At 42.5% G+C, this 20,622-nt stretch overlaps 1 protein-coding gene across 6 annotated transcripts in view; it reads right to left on the bottom strand.

Moving 5' to 3' along the window:
* The window catches only part of SUSD1 (sushi domain containing 1), a 133,164-nt gene that overhangs the window by 79,708 nt on the left and 32,834 nt on the right, over positions 1-20,622 (bottom strand). For all 6 annotated transcript variants that reach the window (XR_011254205.1, XM_069575428.1, XM_069575425.1 and 3 more), the window contains one exon: positions 4,723-4,902. Coding sequence is in view for 5 of the 6 variants with exons in the window: in XM_069575428.1 (XP_069431529.1) it covers positions 4,723-4,902 (180 nt within the window). In the remaining variant the exon portion in view is untranslated. The remainder of the gene's footprint in view (positions 1-4,722; positions 4,903-20,622) is intronic.

The following is a 20,622-nucleotide window of genomic DNA, read 5'->3' as shown; positions in this document are numbered from 1 at the left end:
ATGAAATGAAAATATCAATACTTATTTCACCAGTTTTTTCTGAGGACACAGTGAAACCAAGCATCAAGGCTCCTGGCAGAGCTGTGGGTGTCTGAGCTGGTGTGTGATCAATGGCAGCTCTAATGCCTGATGGTCTAAACATTATGTATGTAAACAAATTCCAGGCATGTGGCTGTTTGCATGTGTGCCCATTTATTCCAGCTGACCTTTCTCTTCTGTCTGAAATATGTCGAACTGCAAGTGAGCACTCACTGGGCTGAAGAGCAGCAACAACAACAAAAATAGAAGGAGCAGAAGCTAACAGGAGGCCTGGAAGCATTTGGACTCCGGTGCCTGAGTCGGGTGAGGGACTCAGAGAGGCTCCCAGCAGTCAAACAGTCTGCGTTTCATTAGAGATGCTGCTCTTCTAAGAGCCTGGAGTGAGTGAGCATCAACTTCATAATTATTAACTCAGATTCTAAACATAAAAAGCCAAGTGACCTGTGCAGAATGAAAACCAGGGACAGTCTTATCAAGAATGAATCAGTCTCTTTGATCTTGAGGTAAGCCGACTCACTGAACATCAAGCTTCCACCTGGGGTTTTTCCAGACACCAACATAATTGCCTAATTCTCGGCTGTCTGGAGTTTCCAGTCTAAACTGGCCTTAAAAAAAAAAGTCCCACCACCTTGCCAGAGTTCATACTCCATGCAAAAACGTATACAGTTCTAACTGAATCACTCTGCTATACAGCAGAAATCAACACAACATTGTAAATCAACTATACTTCAATAAATTTTTTAAATATATGTGTTTCTAAGCTACTAATCCAAATAAATAGGGACTTCAAAACTATCTTTAACTAAGAACAACCCAAATAAAATGAAGAGAAATTATTCCACTCAATTTGGAATTAGACGTTCAAGTATAAAAAGAGGGGTAAACAGAATGGACACAGAGGACCAGGGTAAAAGGTATTCGCAGGTTAGGCAGAAAAGTAGAAAAAAATTGGAAAAAAGTGAACATTGAGGAGGGTAAATACAAAATACACAGAAAGAGGTAAGGCAGAAGGGGGAGGTAGGAAGAAACGGGTGAAAAATAGGAAAAAGAAGGAGGGAGGGGCAGCTGAGCAAGAGCCGTGGTGATCAGCCTCTCTCACTACAGTTCCAGAACCGTCTCCTGCCTACCCACCCAGCGATCGTGTGCACTGTGCCATGAATTAATCAGCATGTAAATCGCCCCCCTTTATCTGCGGAAATTGAATTTAGCTGCCAATCTTGATTGGGGGCATAGAGGCCTCCTCAGAGAAAGATCACAGCTCTTGGGGAGAATGCCTTTTCTCTTCTTAAATCAAAGCTTGCATAAGCCCATGGAAACAGCTGCAGCTGGAGCCACAGACATTGTGAAAGGTGGCAGGCTGAGGTCGGTAATTATAATTAGCAGTTACATAACATGTTTGTTCTTCAAAGTGCTCTACAAGCATCAGCTAATTAATAGCTTACTATGCCCCATGCAGATCCACTGGTTTTTCAAGGAGTGACTAATCCTAGTGCTCCCACTGAATTCTGAATGGTGGGGGCACAAACAGCTTGAGCCAGCCATAAAGAAAATGGCTAAGGGTCCTGAAGCTATGCCCAGCTCTCAAACCCAGTGACTCCATAGGTAGCTCTGGCCCAAGACCACCTCCCCAGATGTTGAATTCAGCAACCCACGAGGCAGCTGCCTCATTTCCTCCAAATAATTAGAGGTGCTGTTGGAGAGGCAGTCATTGTTTGGGAAGACTATCAGTCTGGTTTGAAATGGCATTAGCTCTTCTCAATGTTTCCGATGATGAAGATGGGGACTCTGGAGTCCTTGGTGTTAGTTATAGGTTTGCCCTTGCTTCTTTGTGCAAGTTGGACAAGTCAATGGGACATAAGAGAAGGCTGGTCTAGATCTCTGGGTTCTCATCCAAATCTACCCCTCCTTGTTGTTATGACTGCAATCTCTAACCTACATCCTGCTGCAGTGGCGGTATAGATAACTAAATGTGGAAAATGCATGGCACAGACATGGTTTCAGCAACAGGACTGAGTTCATCTTCTCCAGGGTTCTTTACCCAAGGGTTTCAATATTAAATGTATATTTGTTTGTGCATTTCTTTGGAGAAAAATCTATTTACTCCATTGCCCCATAAATTCCAAAAAGATAGTGTCCAGCAAAGTACCCCACACACAATGTATGCTAAATAAATATCTATTGAATGGATTGATAGATTTCTTCAAATCTCCGTCCCACAAATGGTCATAAACTCTTCCTCTATGGACAAATAATAACCTGTAGTCCACATGTTATATTTGCTCATGCTAGAATTTCCTTTAGAAAACTTAGCTTGACAAGACCCAAGCAGAGACATTACTTTGCCAACAAAGGTCTGTCTAGTCAAGGCCATGGTTTTTCCAGTAGTCACGTATGGATGTGAGAGTTGGACTATAAAGAAAGCTGCGTGCCGAAGAACTGATGCTTTTGAACTGTGGTGTTGGAGAAGACTCTTGAGAGTCCCTTGGACTGCAAAGAGATCCAACCAGTCCATCCTAAAGGATATCAGTCCTGAATGTTCATTGGAAGGACTGATGTTGAAGCTGAAACTCCAATACTTTGGCCACCTGATGTGAAGAGCTGACTCATTGGAAAAGATCCTGATGCTGGGAAAGATTGAAGGCAGGAGGAGAAGGGGACAACAGAGGATGAGATGTTTGGATAGCATCACTGACTCAATAGACATGAGTTTGGGTGGACTCTGGGAGTTGGTGATGGACAGGGAGGCCTGGCGTGCTGCAGTTCATGGGGTTTCAAAGAGTCAGACACAACTGAGCGACTGAACTGAACTGAACTGAACTCAAGACACTCTGCCATAATTCAACTGCAAGTCAAGCCAGAGACCCAAACCAAAGCTACCTTGGGATTTCACTCTTCAGAGATCTGTCTTCAGAGCCAAGCAAGTCAACATCTAGAAACAAATTACCAGAGCCATTCAAGACTAGGTGACAACAATTTGTCACACCCTGGGCCAACTATCACAAGCCTAAGAATCACTGCCTTTCCCCACCTTGTTTCTTGGAGGCCAAGGTGAAATAAAGCATACTTTAGTATGCTTTAGAAGTCTATACTTCTGACTCAGGATCCGCTTCAAGTCAGGCTAATAATTTCAGTAAAAGACCTAATATGTGCACAGTGGTTTAAATTTTGAAATGTTCCCTGTAGATTATCTCATTTGATTCCCTCTCAACAACTATTTGAAGTAGGAAAAGCAGGCTATATTTCCCCCCTCTTACAGACTAGGAAACCGAGGCTCTAAAAGAATAATGCCTTACATGATGACACACAGCTAGCACAGGGGACTGCTGGAATTTGAACTGAAGTCTCAAAACTCCTTTTCACAGGTAATCCCATTTGAGGGAACATATCAAAAGAATTGTGAACTTCCCAGGTGGTGGTTTGATCCCTGGGTTGGGAAGATCCCCTGGAGAAAGAAATGGCAACCACTCCAGTACTCTTGCCTGGAAAATCTAATGGATGGAGGAGCCTGGTAGGCTACAGTCCATGGGGTCGCAAAGAGTCGGACACGACTGAGCGACGTCACTTTCACTTTCTTTCACTTCAGGTGGCGCTAATGGTAAAGAACTCGCCTCCCAAAGCAGGAGACATAAGAGATGCAGGTTTGATCCCTGGGTTGGGAAGATCCCCTGGAGGAGGGCATGGCAACCCACTTCAATATTCTTACCTGGAGAATCCCATGGACAGAGTAGCTGGTGGGCTACAGTCCATGGGGTCATAAAGAGTCAGACACAATGGAAGCGACTTAGCACAGCGGGCACATCCAAAAGAATTCAAATCAAGGTCTCAACGAGATATTTGTAAGCCTGTGCTCAGAGAGGCATTAGTCTCAATAACCAAAAGGTAGAAGCAGCACAACTGTCCATCAACAGATGAATGGATAAGCATAATGTGTATATAAACACAGCAGAATATTATCATTCAGCCAGAAAAAAGAAGGAAATACCACCAATGGCAACAACATGGATAAACCTGGAGCACATTATGTTAAGGATCATAAGCCAGCCACGGAACGATAAATACTAATGGTTTCGCTTACTTGAGGTCAATTAGCCAAACTCATACAAACAGAAAGCAGAATGGTGGTACCAGAGCTGTGGGGAGTGGGAAAACAGGGAGCTACTCTTTAATGGATACAGACTTTCAGTTTTTCTAGATGAAAAAGTTCTGGAGACTGGTTGCACAATGTGAAAATAGTTAACACTGAAAAAGCGTTAAGATGGTAGATTTTATGTTGTGCATATTTTACCACAATTAAAAATAAACATTAAATACCTCGCTATACATGACACCACCTTTCCTCTGAAAAGCTGTCGACATGTGCTTAATTAGGACTTTCAAGTAAGCCCCCTGTGAAAATGGTTCATAGAGAAAAGTCTCTCAGCCAACCAAGCAGAAGAGCTAGGAGTCACTGTGATTTAAAGTGAGTTTCAAAAGACAAATGCATAATGTTTTCTATCCAAATTATTTTCCCAATCCACCCTTTAAATCTTCAGGGTTCGGCTGACAAATCTAAAGCCAAGTGCCCGCTGGGGTAAATGGCATGGCTAGGTGCAGTACACAGAGCAAGCAATCAAAGGCTTTAGGTTCCATACTCCTGCTTATTTAGCTCTAGGAGACAGGAGCCCTACAGAATGGGGTTTATACCTGAGCATGACGAAGCACTTGCTCTCCAGGTGCCCTTCTCTGTGCAAACGGAAGTGATCTTTCCTCCAGGGCTCTCAAAGCCCTCTAGACAGACATAGTGAGCCACACTGCCCAGTCTGGAGCTGTGATTCCCCTCTAGGATCGCGTGCTGCACTTCTGGAGGGCGGCCACAGTCAATCTCTGCAATAAGAAGGCATTTGTTATGACCCATGACTTCCATCCCATAATTCACCTTTTAGAAATAAACATTCAGCAATGATAGAGTCCAGTCATATGGGATAGGAAAGACATTAACCCCATCAAATAATTCAACTGCAGACACTTAAAATAAGACTGTTCAGAAGTAAAGAAAACAGAGTTCTCTGAGCTTAATGAAATTTACAAACATGTATGTATAGAAAACATTCTAATTATGAGATTATTTATACTATAGCAAACTCCTTGGTCAATGAAAGAATCCATCTCAGGGTTCTTTTAAATACTAAGATTTTTCTGCTCTCTTTTACTGTGTATCTTCAGGTCATTAACTCCCGAGTAAATAATAATATAACTGAGGATTTTTTTGCCAACTGAAGAGTAAACAAAATACATACAAAATCTCTGAACTTTTTAAAGGAAATTAATGGGGAAAGTTAATTAACATTCAATATAGATGCACTTTTCAAAGCGAAAAAGCCAGCTACATAGAAGGAGACAAACCTGGATTTACACAATGAATATGAAATATCTTCTCTGCAACTCTGACTACTGGAAGACACTGGAATACTTACAGAGAACAATCTGAAGGACAAGGATTATGACATTGCCGTTTTAGACCCAGCCAAACTCTGCCTCATAGAAGAATAAAAGAGTCACTTTCAGGTATTTTACGATTCTTAAAAAATCTACGTGTGTACCTTTTCTGGGGAAAAAATTCAAAAATAACTTCAACCCAATAACAAAAGTGAATCAGAATAAATACCCTAAGAAAAGAGAAGGATGGGCCTTTAGAAGAAACACGAGAATGAAACAAGGTGGATGTACAGATAAGTCTCCATAATCATTCAAGTGTGATGTAGAGCTTGACAGACCTAGCGGTAAAGAGTTACTCTCTGGTCACTGCAGATACAAATCCTGAGCAGTTATGGGACCAGAATGAGGTGCTCATTAAAGAAAGCCTCCAACCCTGTCCACCTCTCAATCCCCATGTTTGCCCGCAGAGATTTGTTCCCTTCTCATACATGTTGGCCCGACACAAGACCTCTTGGCCCTCAGCTTATCTTCCCAACATCAGATCTTTCAGCCTGCATACTGGCCCCAAACATTCCAAGATGCTAGTATATTTGTGTGTACATGAGCAACCAACTGAACAGATGGTTAATGTTTCCTAAGACTGCCCAGCCACTGCTGACATCTAAAACAGCCAGTTCAAGACAGGGTTCAGTTACAGCAGAAAATTAGAGGGATCATCAGTGAATAAATTGAGGGTATAGATTTATGTAGGTCTATGGGCTTCCCTGGTGGCTCAAACAGTAAAGAATCTGCCTGCAATGCAGGAGACCCAGGTTCAATCCCTGGGTCAGGAAGATCCCCGAAGGAGGCCATGGCAACCCACTCTTGTGTTCTTGACTAGAAAATCTCATGGACAGGACTTAGCAACTGAGCACAGCATATGGATAATAAAGGTATAAAAGTATAGAAAAAAATTAAATTGACTTTCATCTTGGACATGACCAAAAATAATGGAAGGTACGGTGGCTTTAGTTGGGACTACGAGATTATTTTTTAACTGATATTAATAGATAAGAAATCAATAGCTTGGTCTCTAGGGACTCAGGTAGATGCCCAGGGATAGGCAGCTTGGACCCAACTCTGTGACTTCCCATCTCAGAGCTATTCAATTCGGACAGTCCCTTGCTACTGCTGCTGCTGCTAAGTCGCTTCAGTCGTGTTCGACTCTGTGCGACCCCATTGACAGCAGCCTGCCAAGCTCCCCCGTCCCTGGGATTCTCCAGGCAAGAATACTGGAGTGGGTTGCCATTTCCTTCTCCATTGCATGAAAGTGAAAAATGAAAGTGAAGTGGCTCAGTCGTGTCCGACTCTTAGCGACCCCATAGACTGCAGCCCACCAGGCTCCTCCATCCATGGGATTTTCCAGGCAAGAGTACTGGAGTGGGTTGCCATTGCCTTCTCCAGGACAGTCCCTTGGCAAGAGATATTTAGAGAGGATTAAACACATGGTTCTAAACAGCAGCTATACAGTCTAAATCACCTAGGGAGCTTTTGAAAAAAAATCACACAATAGAGTGTCTCTCTCTCTCTCTTTCACACACACACACACACACACCACCATCACCCAGAGACAACTCTTCTGAATGAGTAGTAGTTTTTTGGGTTCTTGGTATCCACATTTCTACTAAGCTGCAAATCTGATCTGTATGCACACTCACAGGTGAAAACCTAAATTAAACAGTGGTATGAATGGCTACCCCTTGACATCACACGCATCCCAAATGGGCCTCAAGTATCTAACATTACTACTTCACAGTAACCCTCCATAGTAGAGATTATTTTTCCCATCTTACAGGTAAAGTGACTTAACATGGTTAAATAAAACATCCAAAGTCACATGGGTAATCGTGTGACAGAAGCCAAATCCACATCCATCAGATTCCTACAACCACTGCCTCGCAGGAGCAGCTCCATCTTTGAAAATCTACAGTATATGCCTCTTTCTATCACCTTCCACCTTGCTCACTTTCTCTCTCCTCAGATTACATGCTTCCTCCCTCAAACCTAGCAAAATCCTTCGCAACGAAGAAACTGCTCCATGACTAATAGAGGGATCCCTTCTTCCTCTGAGCTTTCGTAGCCTGTGTTCATTCATTCACTTACTCATTTATTTATTGAGCACCTAGTATATGTGAGACAGTATGCGATACACTACAGCACTGAACAAAATGTATAAGATCACTCCTCTCAGAGAATGTAGGGATAGAATAATTAGACAAAAAAATAAACCAACAAGGTAATTGCAGATGGTGGCAAATGTTAAGTAGGAGGAAAGACTTTATACATAGAGTGGTCAGGAATGGTTTGAGCTCTCTGAGGAGGTAACATCTGAGTTAGGACCTGAAGGATGAGAATGAGCCTGTCATGCTCAGGACCAGAGGAAGAACATTTCAATCAAGTGAAATAGCCAATGCAAAGACCCTGAGGTGAGAAAGTTCTTGATGTGTTCCAGAAGGGGAAATGCAGCCTGTTGGCTGGAGCACAGTCAGCAAGGAGAAGTGGCATGAGATGATGGTGCAGAGAAGAGCAGAGACGGTCAGTCACAGAGGGCCTTGTAAGCCTTAGGAAAGAGCTTGGAGCTTATGAAAAAGCAGCTGAGTGCCATGCCAGGGTTTTGAGCAAGGGAATGAGATAATCTGACTTAGACTTTTAAAAGACCATTTTGAATGTTGCGTAGAGAACAGGAATAAAAGGAGAGGTGGGTCAGGGTCTAGAGCAGAAGTCCAACAGAGAGAGATGAGGTCTTAGATGCACTCGAGAGGTCATGATGGAGATGGAGAGAATGGGATGGATTCCAGATGTATACAGGAAGCAAAACAAGATTCTTGGTGACAGATTAGACGTGAGAATGAGAGAAGAAGTAGAAACAAGGACAATTATTTATCTGGGTCTTCCTTGGTGGTCCAGTGATTAAGAATTCGCCTGCCAATGCAGGGGACACGGGTTCAATCCCCAGTCCAGGAACTAAGATCCCACATGTCATGGGGCAACTAAGCCTGTGTGCCACAATTCCTGAGCCTGTGCTCGAGAGCCTGTGTGTCGCAACTAGTGAGTTCTGCAGGAGCAACTTCTGAAGGCCAAGGGCCCCAGAGCCTGTGCTCCACAACAAGAGAAGCCACAGCAATGAGAAGCCAGGGCACCATGACTAGAGAGTAGCCCCTGCTCGCTGCAACTGGAGAAAGCCCACAGGCCCACAACAAAGGCCCAGTGCAGCCAAAAAGATACTAAATAAATAATTTGTTAAAAGAATGTTTATCCCGTTCATTTGACCTTTATTTCCTGCTTGAGGATTTAGTGGGGTTCTTTTAACGACTATGTCTTCCTAAATACATGAACAGTTCCTAAAGGAAAGAAGCTTTATCTTACAATCTCTTGCATCCTCACAATGCCTACTTACATCTGTATGTTTTACCTAGTAAATAATAAATAGTTGCACTTGGTCCATGGATGGAGGAGCCTGATGGGCTGCAGTCCATGGGGTCGCACAGAGTCGGACACGACTGAAGCGACTTAGCAGCAGCAGCAGCAGCAGCAGCTTGCTACTCGGAGAAGGTGATAGCACCCCACTCCAGTACCCTTGCCTGGAAAATCCCATGGACGGAGGAGCCTGGTAGGCTGCAGTCCATGGGGTCGCTAAGAGTCGGACACGACTGAGCGACTTCACTTTCACTTTCATGCATTGGAGAAGGAAATGGCAACCCACTCCAGTGTTCTTGCCTGGAGGATCCCAGGGACGGCGGAGCCTGGTGAGCTGCCGTCTATGGGGTCGCACAGAGTCGGACACGACTGAAGTGACTTAGCAGCAGCAGCTTGCTACTACTTCATCGTTGTTCAAGATGCAATAAATATTACTTTGGGGCTTACTTTGTAGTCCAGTGGTTAAGAATCCACCTGTCAATGCAGGAGACATGGGTTCGATACCTGATCCGGGAACTAAGATTCCACATGCCTCGGGGCAACTAAGCTCATGTACCACAACTCCCGAAGCCTGCACACCCTAGAGTCCATGCTCACAGCAAGAGAAGCCCGCACACTGCAACTGAGGGAAGCCCCTGCTCTCCACAACTAGAGAAAGCCCCAGCATGGAACCAAGGCCCAGCGCAGCCAAAAATTAAAAAAAGAAATCTTTTTCTAAATGTTACGTTGATATGACCAGAGCCCCGGAGGAAGGAAAAACACATTAGTAAATTGTAAGTACCAATAACAAGACAGGAGCACATCACCTCTATATTTTTTTATCTAACAGAGGTAACTCACACCTACCAAATATCAAGTAGATGAAAGCTGAGAAAAAGGCCCACGAAAACTATCATTCTTTTAACGGTGAATTCTGAGAATGCTTTTTAAACCGCAATAGTTTTAATCAAAAATTTTAATAATTTTAAAACAATAGCGTGCACCAAAATTCAACTAAACATAAAGTAGTCTCTTCCATATACACAGTCTTATTTATTTCTCATGGAAAACCCTACTGCAAGGTAAATGTGTTATTCTCACATAGGTTACAGATACAAAAATGGAGGTCTGAAGAGTTTAAGTCACATTCAAAAGATACTTCACTATTAAAAGACAGAGCCAGTATTCAAAGCACGGTTTTTGTGATTCTGAAATCCAGGTTCATTCAATCCAGGCAGCCTCACACTGAAGGGGTTCACTCTAGGCTCTGACTTTATAGGTTAACCAAAACCTCAGAAGAAAAAGTTGCATGAAAAAGCATTTAAATCAGTCCAGAATGGTTCTATGACAATTCCCTCTATTTAACCATAGCAAGAGAGTGGCTGGAAATGGATTTCCCCTGCCACTGTACTCGCCCTGAAACCTTCTTGGTACTGATATTTAACCCTGGGTCTGGCCCAGGTCTTGTATGGAACATAAGCCCATCGTAGATATTTGCATCATGCTGAGATGGTGGCCACTTCCACTTCTGCTCAGGCCAAATGGGACCCAAGAAAGCCAGTGGCCCCGATTAAGACATATTCAAAAATCAACCCAACAGAGGTTACAATTGATAATAAAACTAGCACTGTCACAAGGAAAGAAGCCATTTAAAAACACTTAACATCCAAAGGAAAGAAAAAACTGAGCTGCACAAATTTTGTGTCACATATGCATAGGGGTGTTCATTAAAGCACACGTATCTCTGGGTAATTATACTGAATCCGCATCAGGAATCCAGTCATCTAATTATGAATGTGGCTGGGAATTTCTCCTTAGTATCCTATTATCTGTGATTTTATTCAAACAATCAACTTCAAAATAGGTCTTCCTGGGGGAAAACGTGTTATGCCAGTTTCAAAGATCACATTGATATTGTAACTCTGTTTCATATCTTGAAGGTAAAAATGCTTATCCACCCTTTAATATTCTACCCAAGAAAATGGTCCAAAAGGAAATTTGTTTGATGAAAGGTATAGGCAATTTATGCCATCTAATCAACAACTTACTGTATCAGCAATAACTGTTGTTTATTATGCTGCTGCTGCTGCTGCTAAGTCACTTCAGTCGTGTCTGACTCTGTGCGACCCCATAGATGGCAGCCCACCAGGCTCCCCTGTCCCTGGGATTCTCCAGGCAAGAACACTGGAGTGGGTTGCCATTTCCTTCTCCAATGCATGAAAGTGGAAAGTGAAAACTGAAAGTGAAGTCACTCAGTCGTATCCGACTACACATCAGCAAATAATGTGATTGACGATAGCAATAACAGTGTAATATAAGGCTTAATTTAAGACTGTTTTAGAGATCAATAAATACCAAGCTGAGAAAGAAAAAAAAATGACCAATAATGTCCACAAATTGAGTCAGACATCTTGCCAAATGCTGAGGGAATGAATGATTGACCTATTCTACTTATTAATATTGACCCCCCCAAAAAAAGAAAAACCTTTTTTACTTTTTCCTTCCCAGAAAAATAAATCTTTCTTCTTCCCAGAAAAATAAACTACTAAATGAAAAACTAGAGCTAAAGGGCAGCTACAGGGAGGAAAATGAAAGAAAATCACATTAAAGTCAATTTTCGCATTTACCCAACAATAAGTCCCTTACTGTGCCTGAGTACCAAATCAGGGACTTTCCAGGTGGCGCTAGTGGTAAAGAATCTGCCTACTATTGCAGGAAACTAAGAGACAGGGATTCAATCCCTGGGTTGGGAAGATCCCTTGGAGGAGAGCGTGGCAACCCACTCCAGTATCCTTGCCTAGAGAATCCGTGGACAGAGAAGCTTTGTGGGCTACTGCTGCTAAGTCACTTCAGTTGTGTCCGACTCTGTGCGACCCCATAGACGGCAGCCCAACAGGCTCCCCCGTCCCTGGGATTCTCCAGGCAAGAACACTGGACTGGGTTGCCATTTCCTTCTCCAATGCATGAAAGTGAAAAGTGAAAGTGAAGTCGCTCAGTCGTGTCCGACCCTCAGTGACCCCATGGACTGCAGCCCTCCAGGCTTCTCCGTCCATGGGCTACAGTCCATAGCAAAGACTCAGACATGACTGAGCAACTAAGCACGCAGCATGCGGTATCAAATCAGAAGCTTTATAACACATGGAAATTAGTGTAACATGGTAGGTTGTAAGGGCCTGAACAGTCTAGGTAGGTGAATGCCAGAGTCTACACTACATTCACGCTCTAGATCAGATAATTCAGCTCTTACACCTATAATCTTCATTTGTAAAAATGTTCTCTTCCCCTCTTAACAGTAAGCTCTTTGTGAGCTATATCTATATCCTATATATTTAGAATACCCCCTAAAGTCATGTGAGCTATTAATAGTATTATGAGCATTAATTTTGGTGAAGTTTAGCGGGTTCCAGAATCTTCCTGTTAACAGTTTTCAGCAGTTAGCTCTGGTTTTACTGCTCTCTCAGGAGAAGGTGAAGCACACTCCACCATCTTGAACCAGAACTCTGGTGAAGTTTATATGTAAGAAATACAAATGTAGCCTTATGACAAAGTTTCACCCACTTTATGACATGTTCTGAATCTGGCCAAATATAGTTAATTCAGGATCACTTGGGCATTAAACTACATACATATTTGATACGGGGGTTGAAATCTTAACACTGCAATATGAGACAACTTGAATTCAGAAAATCATATCACAATCATCCAAGGGAAATAGGAAGGTTACATAATTCCATGAAGCACATTCTTATAAGCAGCTTATGAACTGCTGTCACTGAACTCATTAGTACCAAAAAGCCTACCTGCCCTTAAGATGGTAGAAAGAAAAAAATTACTTTTTCGTGGATTTTGTATTCTGAAGTCCCCCATGAACTTTAACCTCAATACTTTTTCTTCAGATCATATCCACAGATCATTTGGAGGGAAAAGAAAATTTTCCATTTCACATAAAAACACTTATTGTCAACAAACAGTGTTCAATATGGTAGTGTTCAGGTAGAATCTGAACACTTCAGAAACATCAGAGGAGGTGATAGGGTAGGTAAAAGCGTGAGTGCTGGAAGGAAAATGAAAAAGTTTATCAGTATATTTCTCATAGAGATCTTCCATTTGTAGGTTTAAATGGTTTTTGATGCTTTGAGGTAGCTGCATAACAATCTTTTTTCAAAAAATGACACTAAAACTGTTCTAGCTGTAAATAGAACACATGAATCAAAAACCAATAAATAAGGTAAAGCGAAAGCTAAAAAATGTTAGACTTTCCCATTTTATGGTAGGATGTTTCAGAAAGACCTAGAATTTTTGTTAGAAAAACTACCAGCCACTCCTGTCTAGATTATGACTCTCATATTCTGATGGCAAACACTTACCCAGCAGCTACTCTGCATCAAGCACAATGCCAAACACTTTTACTCATTATCTCCTTAAAATGTCATAATAACTCTAGGGTGACAATAATTTCTCCCCCTTCGACAGAAGGCAACCGGAGTTTGGAGAAGTTTAGAGGTGGTGATGGAACCACTGAGCAGCTTAGCCAAAACTCACACAAGCCTTTCTGATTCTAGAGTTCATGTTTCATCACCCTGAGTCTTATAACCAATGTCATCATTCAGTTTATACACTCACGTGACTCCAAACATTTGTAAGTGATATGTTTAACGGCATTTACTTGGCAAAAGGATCACACAAGAGATTTGTTGCAGGCAGCCAGTAAGTCAAGACAGTTTTTAAAGGTCAGTAGGGAGACTTCCTTCGTGCTCCAGTTGAGAGTCTGCCTGCCAATGCAGGGAACATGGGCTCGATCCCTGGTCCAGAAAGATGCCACGTGCTGTGGGGCAGCCAAGCCTGTGTGCCACAGCTATTGAACCTGTGCTCTAGAGCCCTCAAGCGGCAACTAGGAGCCCACACGCCACAGATACTGAAGCCTGTGCACCCTAGGGCCTATGCTCTGCAACAGAAGAAGCCACCTCAGTGAGAAGCCTGTGCACGGCAGTGAAGAGTAGCTCCTGCTCGCTGCAACTAGAGAAAGCCTGCAGGCAGCAACGAAGATCCAGTCATAAATAAGTTAATTAATTTTAAAAATTTAAATAATTTTTTTTAATTGGCTTCCCTGGTGGATCAGACAGTCAAGAATCTGCCTGCAATGTGGGAGACCTGGGTTCAATCCCTGGGTTGGGAAGATCCCTTGGCGGAGAGGATGGCTATCCACTCCGTATTCTTGTCTGGAGAATTCCATGGAGAGAGGAGCCTGGCAGGCTACAGTCCATGAGGTTGCAAAGAGTCGAACACGACTGAGTGACTAACACTACTTTAAAAAAATAAATTAATTTTAAAAAAAAGATCATTATGTAGTGAGCTCCCAGAAAATCAGTTTCAAAGGAGCAAAAACTCCCATCACCGGGAACACAGATGCTAAACACAAATAAGCGTGCGACCACGCCTCCGTCTCTCACCCAGGCAGAGACATCAGGAGCTGATCTCAGCACTCTTCCCTGCTAAGTCTGGGTGTGGTCCCAGAATCCTCACACACTACTAAAAATTCAGACAGCAGTGCAATGAAACTTGTCCGCCACTCCTCCCCTGAATGCACTCATTTGTATTCCAACTTATGCCAAAGCTTTTTCAAACCCTCCCCAACTGTGTAGAGATGAGATTGGGCTCCACGAAGAAAATCTTAAAAGATGAAGAGTTGACTCAGCAACAACACACATCCCTCTGGGTGGGTTCAAAACCACACTGGGAAGGAAGGTAAGTTTGCCCCAGTGTCTCTCCTTCTAGAGCCCTCCAGCCTTTCACCATTGCCTCCCACCTCCAGGGCTCACAAAGGCTTGCTTCTGTATGGAATTTGCCTTCTGGAAAGGTGCTTTGGGTTTTCAACTTGATATCTAAGCTGGTGACATAAGGTAAGTCACTTCCTTGTTCTGGTTCTTAATGGGAAATGATACCCATTATTAGTTGTAAATGGAATATTTATGAAATGGGAAATAAAGCCAAACTAGTTCCCTTATGGTTCAGCTGGTAAATAATCTGCCTACAATGTGGGAGACTTGGGTTCAATCCCTGGGTTAGGAAGATCCCCTGGAGCAGGGAAATGCTACCCACTCCAGTATTCTGGCCTGGAGAATTCAACGGACCATGGGGTTATAGTCCATGGGGTCACAAAGAGTTGGACATGACTGAGCGACTTTCACTAAAAAAGAACAGTAACCACCTCAGAAGGCATTTCTAAAAAGCAAACCAAACAATGTTTAAGGAAAACCTTGTAAACCTTCAAGCTCCGGCTCTGCTGTTAGTAGACTTGAGAAACCACGTCCCACCTTTGTTAACCAACTCAAAGAAGAAACCCTGCCTCAGCAATCAGCCCACAGGATTGTGCCATCCATCCTGGAGGGCCACATGTGTGGAGATGGGGAAACCAAGAGTCAGCCCCAGAGCCTTGTTTGGGGGTTATCAAAACACAGAAATGTCATGCCAGGTGAGAAGCAGGCACGAAGGTGCAGAAGACAGAGTAAGAAGGTGTGGAATCAGGAAAAGAGGAGACCAGGCTTTCAGCAAGGCTTGGCCACAGGATAAGCTGGGACGCAGTTCAGAAGTCAAGTCCACTATGCCTGCCATCATCTCTGCCACCTTTTGGGGGAGGTTTGGGGTGCTTCCACAGGCCTTAAGTATGCCAGGCACTGTGCCAGGAGGCAGAGAGACGATACTGAAGAAGATACGTGCTTGATGTCCCCCCAGACTGATTTTTCACCAGTCTGTCCCATAAAAATAATAATAAGCAACACACTTACATCCTAAGCAAGAGGATGTCAGAGATGACATCAAAGCTGAAATTTGAAAGATGAAAAGGAGCTTGCTGCGCAAAAAGTACATAGCCTCCCTCAACAGATGAATGAAGAAATAAAATGTGGTGTATACATACAATAGAAAATTATTCAGCCTGAAAAAGGAATGATGTTCTTCGAAAGGTACAAACTCCCAGTTACATAAAATAAATAAGTACTTGGCATGCAATGTACAAAGTGATAAATTGACACTGCTATACATTATATATGAAAATTGTTGAGAGTAAATCCGAAAAGTTCTCATCACAAGGAAAAAGGCTATCATTTTTCTATTTCTTGTTTTTAAATGGAAACATCCAGTGTGTAGCTTCTAAGTATTCATTTAGCTGACCTGTGAGATCTTAGTTTTCCGATGAGAGCTCAAACCTGGGCTGCCTGTGGTGGAAGTGCAGAGTCCTAACCACTGGACCACCAGGGACTTGCCCGCATTTTCTATTTTTTTAATGTTGTATCTGTGTGTGACGATGAATTGGCACTAAATTCACAGCGATAATCATTTCATGATGTGGTGTATGTAAGTCAAATCATTATGCTGCACACCCTAAATTTATACAGTGATGCATGTTAATCACTTCTCAATGAAACTAAAAGGGAAAAAAACGAATGAAGTTTTATACATGCTGTAACATGGATGAACCTTGAAAATATTATGTTAAGTCAAATAAGCCAGACATAAAAAGACAAGTATTGCATGAGTCCACACATGCGAGGTAACTATAATACAAATTCACAGGGACAGAAAGTAGAAGAGAGAGAAGGAATGGGGGATTCTTTTTTAATGGGTACAGAGTTTCTGTTTTGGATGATGCAAACGGACAGCAGTGATTCATGCAACTCTGTGAATACACTTTATGCCACTGAACTGTACGTTTATAGATGGCTTATAAACGGCTAAAACGGTGAACTTTATACTATGTGTGGTCTACCACAATAACAATGTTTTAAAGCAGATTGGCAATTATTTCAAGTAGAGAGAAAAGGCCTTGAAGCTGATAAGAGACATACTGGTTGGGAGAGAATATTGGGAGACGTAACCTGTACAGAAACACAAAAGGACCTGACCCATGTTGGCTTCAAAATCCATGGTTATGGAACTTCCCTGGTGGTCCAGAGGCTAAGACTCTGCGCTCCCAGTACAAGGAGCCTGGGTTCGATCCCCAGTCAGGGAACTAGATCCTGCATGCCACAACTAAGAACCCATACAGCCAAATAGATAAATTAAACAAATATTTTTTTTAAAAACCCATGGTTAGGAGTTAGGATCTGACTCTAGGTGCAGTGGCCATTTCACTGTTTTTAGAGGAGTTTTAAGCAAGAAGAAGCAAGCATAGAAGATTCTTGCTTAAGATTAAGTGGATTCTTAAGGGACTGTTCAGTACCAGACACACTCTGGTGAGCACTCCAGCCTGCAAGGAAGATAAGGCCCCCAAAATGATGGGAACAAACCTGGATGGTCCCAGAACCCTCAACTGGCCCACCTACACTGCTAACCACTGTCACTACCCAAACGGAAGAATGCAAATGCCACCTCATCCTTGACCCACCCATCTCTCCGTCTGAACTCTCTAAGGTTTTACCCATTTTTCTTACGTGATACTTGAGAATTCACGCTTATAGAACAGTTCATGGTGTATCTGGTTTTTCTCCTTCTAGATTCCAGACTTGCCTAGTCACAGGATCTATCAGGTACAGCATCAGAGCTGGACTCTGGATTTGTTGCTAATGATAATGTGGTTAAAGTGACTCCCTCACCTTGCTCTTGGCTTGGCTGAATTTTTTAAAACTCAAATTCTTTAAGCTGTCACTTAGAACTGGCACCTTTTCCGAAAATTAAAAAAAAAAATAGTAATAGCAAAATAAGAGCTATGACAAACCTAGACAGCCTATTAAAAAGCAGAGACATCACTTTGCCAATGAAGGTCTGTCCAGTCAAAGCTACGGTTTTACCAGTAGTTGTGTACAGGTGTCAAGGGTTGGACCAGAAAGAAGGTTGAGCACTGAAGAATTGATACTTTAGGACTGTGGTGCTGAGAAGACTCTTAAAAATCCCTTGGACAGCAGGGAGATCAAATCAGTCAATCCTAAGGGAAATCAACCCCAAATATTTTCTGGAAGGACTAATGCTGAAGCTGAAGCTCCAATACCTTGGCCACCTGATATGAAGAGCCGACTCACTGGAAAAGACCTTAATGCTGGGAAAGATGGAGGGCAGGAGAAGGGGGCAATAAACGATGAAGTGGTTGGATGGCATCACCAACTCAATGGACATGAATTTAGCAAACTCTGGGAGACACTGAAGGACAGGGAAGCCTGACTTGCTGCAGTCCATGGGGTGGCAAAGAGTCAGACATGACTTAGAAACTGAACAACAAAGGAAATGCAAGCTAGAGATTGTCTTCTCCAGAGAGATGCTGGAAATGTGTGATGCACGTTTCCACAAAGTCTTACCTGTTTTGGAAGGTGTCATTTTCCCTTCCATCATCCACTTCTGAGGCCTGCTTGAACAGGGAACTTATGTCACAGCCTCCCTCCATCCCTCCTCACCAAAGCAGCAGCACAGCCTCCAGTAATTGGGAGAAGGCAAACAGCAGGATCCGCCAACTGTGCCTTCTCTGGTGGGGAAGTCCATCCTCAGACACACACGCTGCCATCTGGACCACACAGCTGCTCCTTTCATAAGTACCTGCTCTTCAGCATCCAAGTTCACAGTTTGCTAGTGTTTTCAGCGGAATTCCCAATTCCTGTGGCTTTATAACGCTCAACTAAAAATACAGTGCCGGCTGGCACAGGGCCCAGATTCTGGAGCCCCAAAGAAGACTGAAGAAGGATAAATATGAAGGCGTGAGCTTAGAGAGAAAGCGCAGCAGGGAGAAGCCGGTGGCCATGTGGTGACACGGGGGAGGGTGTCAGCAAGCACAGGGAACAGTTATAACCGGAGGGAAGAAAGAAATGAAGACCTGCTAAGTGACAGTTCTTTGGGGAATGGAACAAGCACTCTTCTCTAAATTAACTTTCTACATTCTCAGTTCAATAATCTGGATGATGACTGATTTTCAAAGTAATATGAATTGTCTTATATAAAGTTTCTTACTTAAATCTCTAGGGAGTTCTTTGACATGCATTATGGCACATTTTAATCTCAGTTCTGTATTTTAATTGATCCACAGAAAGACAATGTGAGAACTAAAATGTACTTTTAGAATTCCTTAACCCCCAGGATGACAATTATCAGAATGCTATCAGAGCCTGAATCGCAAATCAGAATATCAAAAGGATTAACTTAGCCAAGCCCATCGCTGAGGTTTCTCAGACACACAATAACTTCCATGAAAATTGCTTTATTTTCTTTTTTCCAAAATGGAAACAACTTTGTTACTTTGTCTAATACGTAAAAAAAAAATTCCTTCAATAACATTTTCGGGGTTTGTTTTGCTTTGTTTTTGCTGCACCCTATGGCATCCAGGGGGCGTTCCTGGTGACTCAGACAGTAAAGAACTCGCCTGCAATGTGGGAGACCTGGGTTTGATCCCTGGGTTGGAAAGATCCCCTGGAGGATGGCATGGCAACCCACTCCAGTATTCTTGCCTGGAGAATCCCCATTGACAGAGGAGACTGGAGGGCTACAGTCCATGGGGTCACACAGAGCTGGACAGGACTGAGCAACTAAGCACAGCAGCATGGAATACAGGAGCTTGGTTCGCCCACCAGGGACCAAACCCGTGCCCCTTGCAGTGGAAGTGAGGAGTCCTAACCACTGGATCACCAGGGAATTCCTCTGCACAGTTAACGTTTTAATGCATAGCTTTCTAAACTTTTTCATAAATGTGTATATGTGAAAATTTTCAAAATTAAGGGCATATTATTCATATGGTTTGTAATTCAGTAATATACTGTTAATATACCTATGTCAGTAAACATTCTTTTCAACATATTAGCTTCAGAATAGTCCAGCTCATGTATATGCTATGATTTATTTGACTAATTTCTTTCTTTATCGATAGACATTTGAAACCGTCTCCAATATTTCAGTAGTATAACACATATAACTACAGGAAATCAAAAAGTAAGTGAGTATAAAGTAAGTGAGTGCCTTACCCTTCTCTCTGCAAATAAATTTGAAATTGATGATGTTTTTAAGAACATGTAAATTACCAAAATGAATGTCAAAAGGAATAGGAAACTTAAACAGGACCAGTAAGTATTCATTTTCTTTTTTAATATCCCAAGGACTACCTCTCCCCAAGTACCACATCCAGATGGTTTTCCAGGTGAAATCTTCAAAAATCCTGTTTATTGTATTCCAGAGAATACAGAAAGAAGGAAATGCTTTCACTTTCTTTTCTCAAAATTTAGAATAACATTAATAACTATACCACCAAAGATAGCATAGAAAAGAAAATAGACCAATCTTACTTATGAATATCAATGCAAGAATTTTAGATACTATTTAGGAAATATAATCCAGACTGAAAGAATAAAATACCAAAGACCCAGAAGAATCCATTCCAGCAACTAGCATTGATCATTATTAGGAAATTTAATAATATAAACCAACATATAACTGGTTGAAAGGAGAAAAGTATACATGATCACCTTAATACATGCTTGGACTTCCCTGGTGGCTCAGACGGTAAAGCATCTGTCTACAATGCGGGAGACCCAGGTTCGATCCCTGGGTTGGGAAGATCCCCTGGAGAAGGAAATGGCAATCTACTCCAGGACTATTGCCTGGAAAATCCCATGGACAGAGGAGCCTGGTAGGCTACAGCCCATGGGGTCGCAAAGAGTCGGACAGGACTGAGCAACTTCACTTTCACTTTCACTTTAATACATGCTTAAAAGACATGATAAAAATAATACAAATCCCAGTAAAAAATGGAAATAGATGAATACT

This window comes from Ovis canadensis, chromosome 2, assembly GCF_042477335.2.
Source record: "Ovis canadensis isolate MfBH-ARS-UI-01 breed Bighorn chromosome 2, ARS-UI_OviCan_v2, whole genome shotgun sequence".
Classification (NCBI taxonomy): Eukaryota; Metazoa; Chordata; class Mammalia; order Artiodactyla; family Bovidae; genus Ovis; species Ovis canadensis.
The sequence above is the reverse complement of the archived record's forward strand: the minus strand, read 5'-3'. Positions and strand labels throughout refer to the sequence as shown.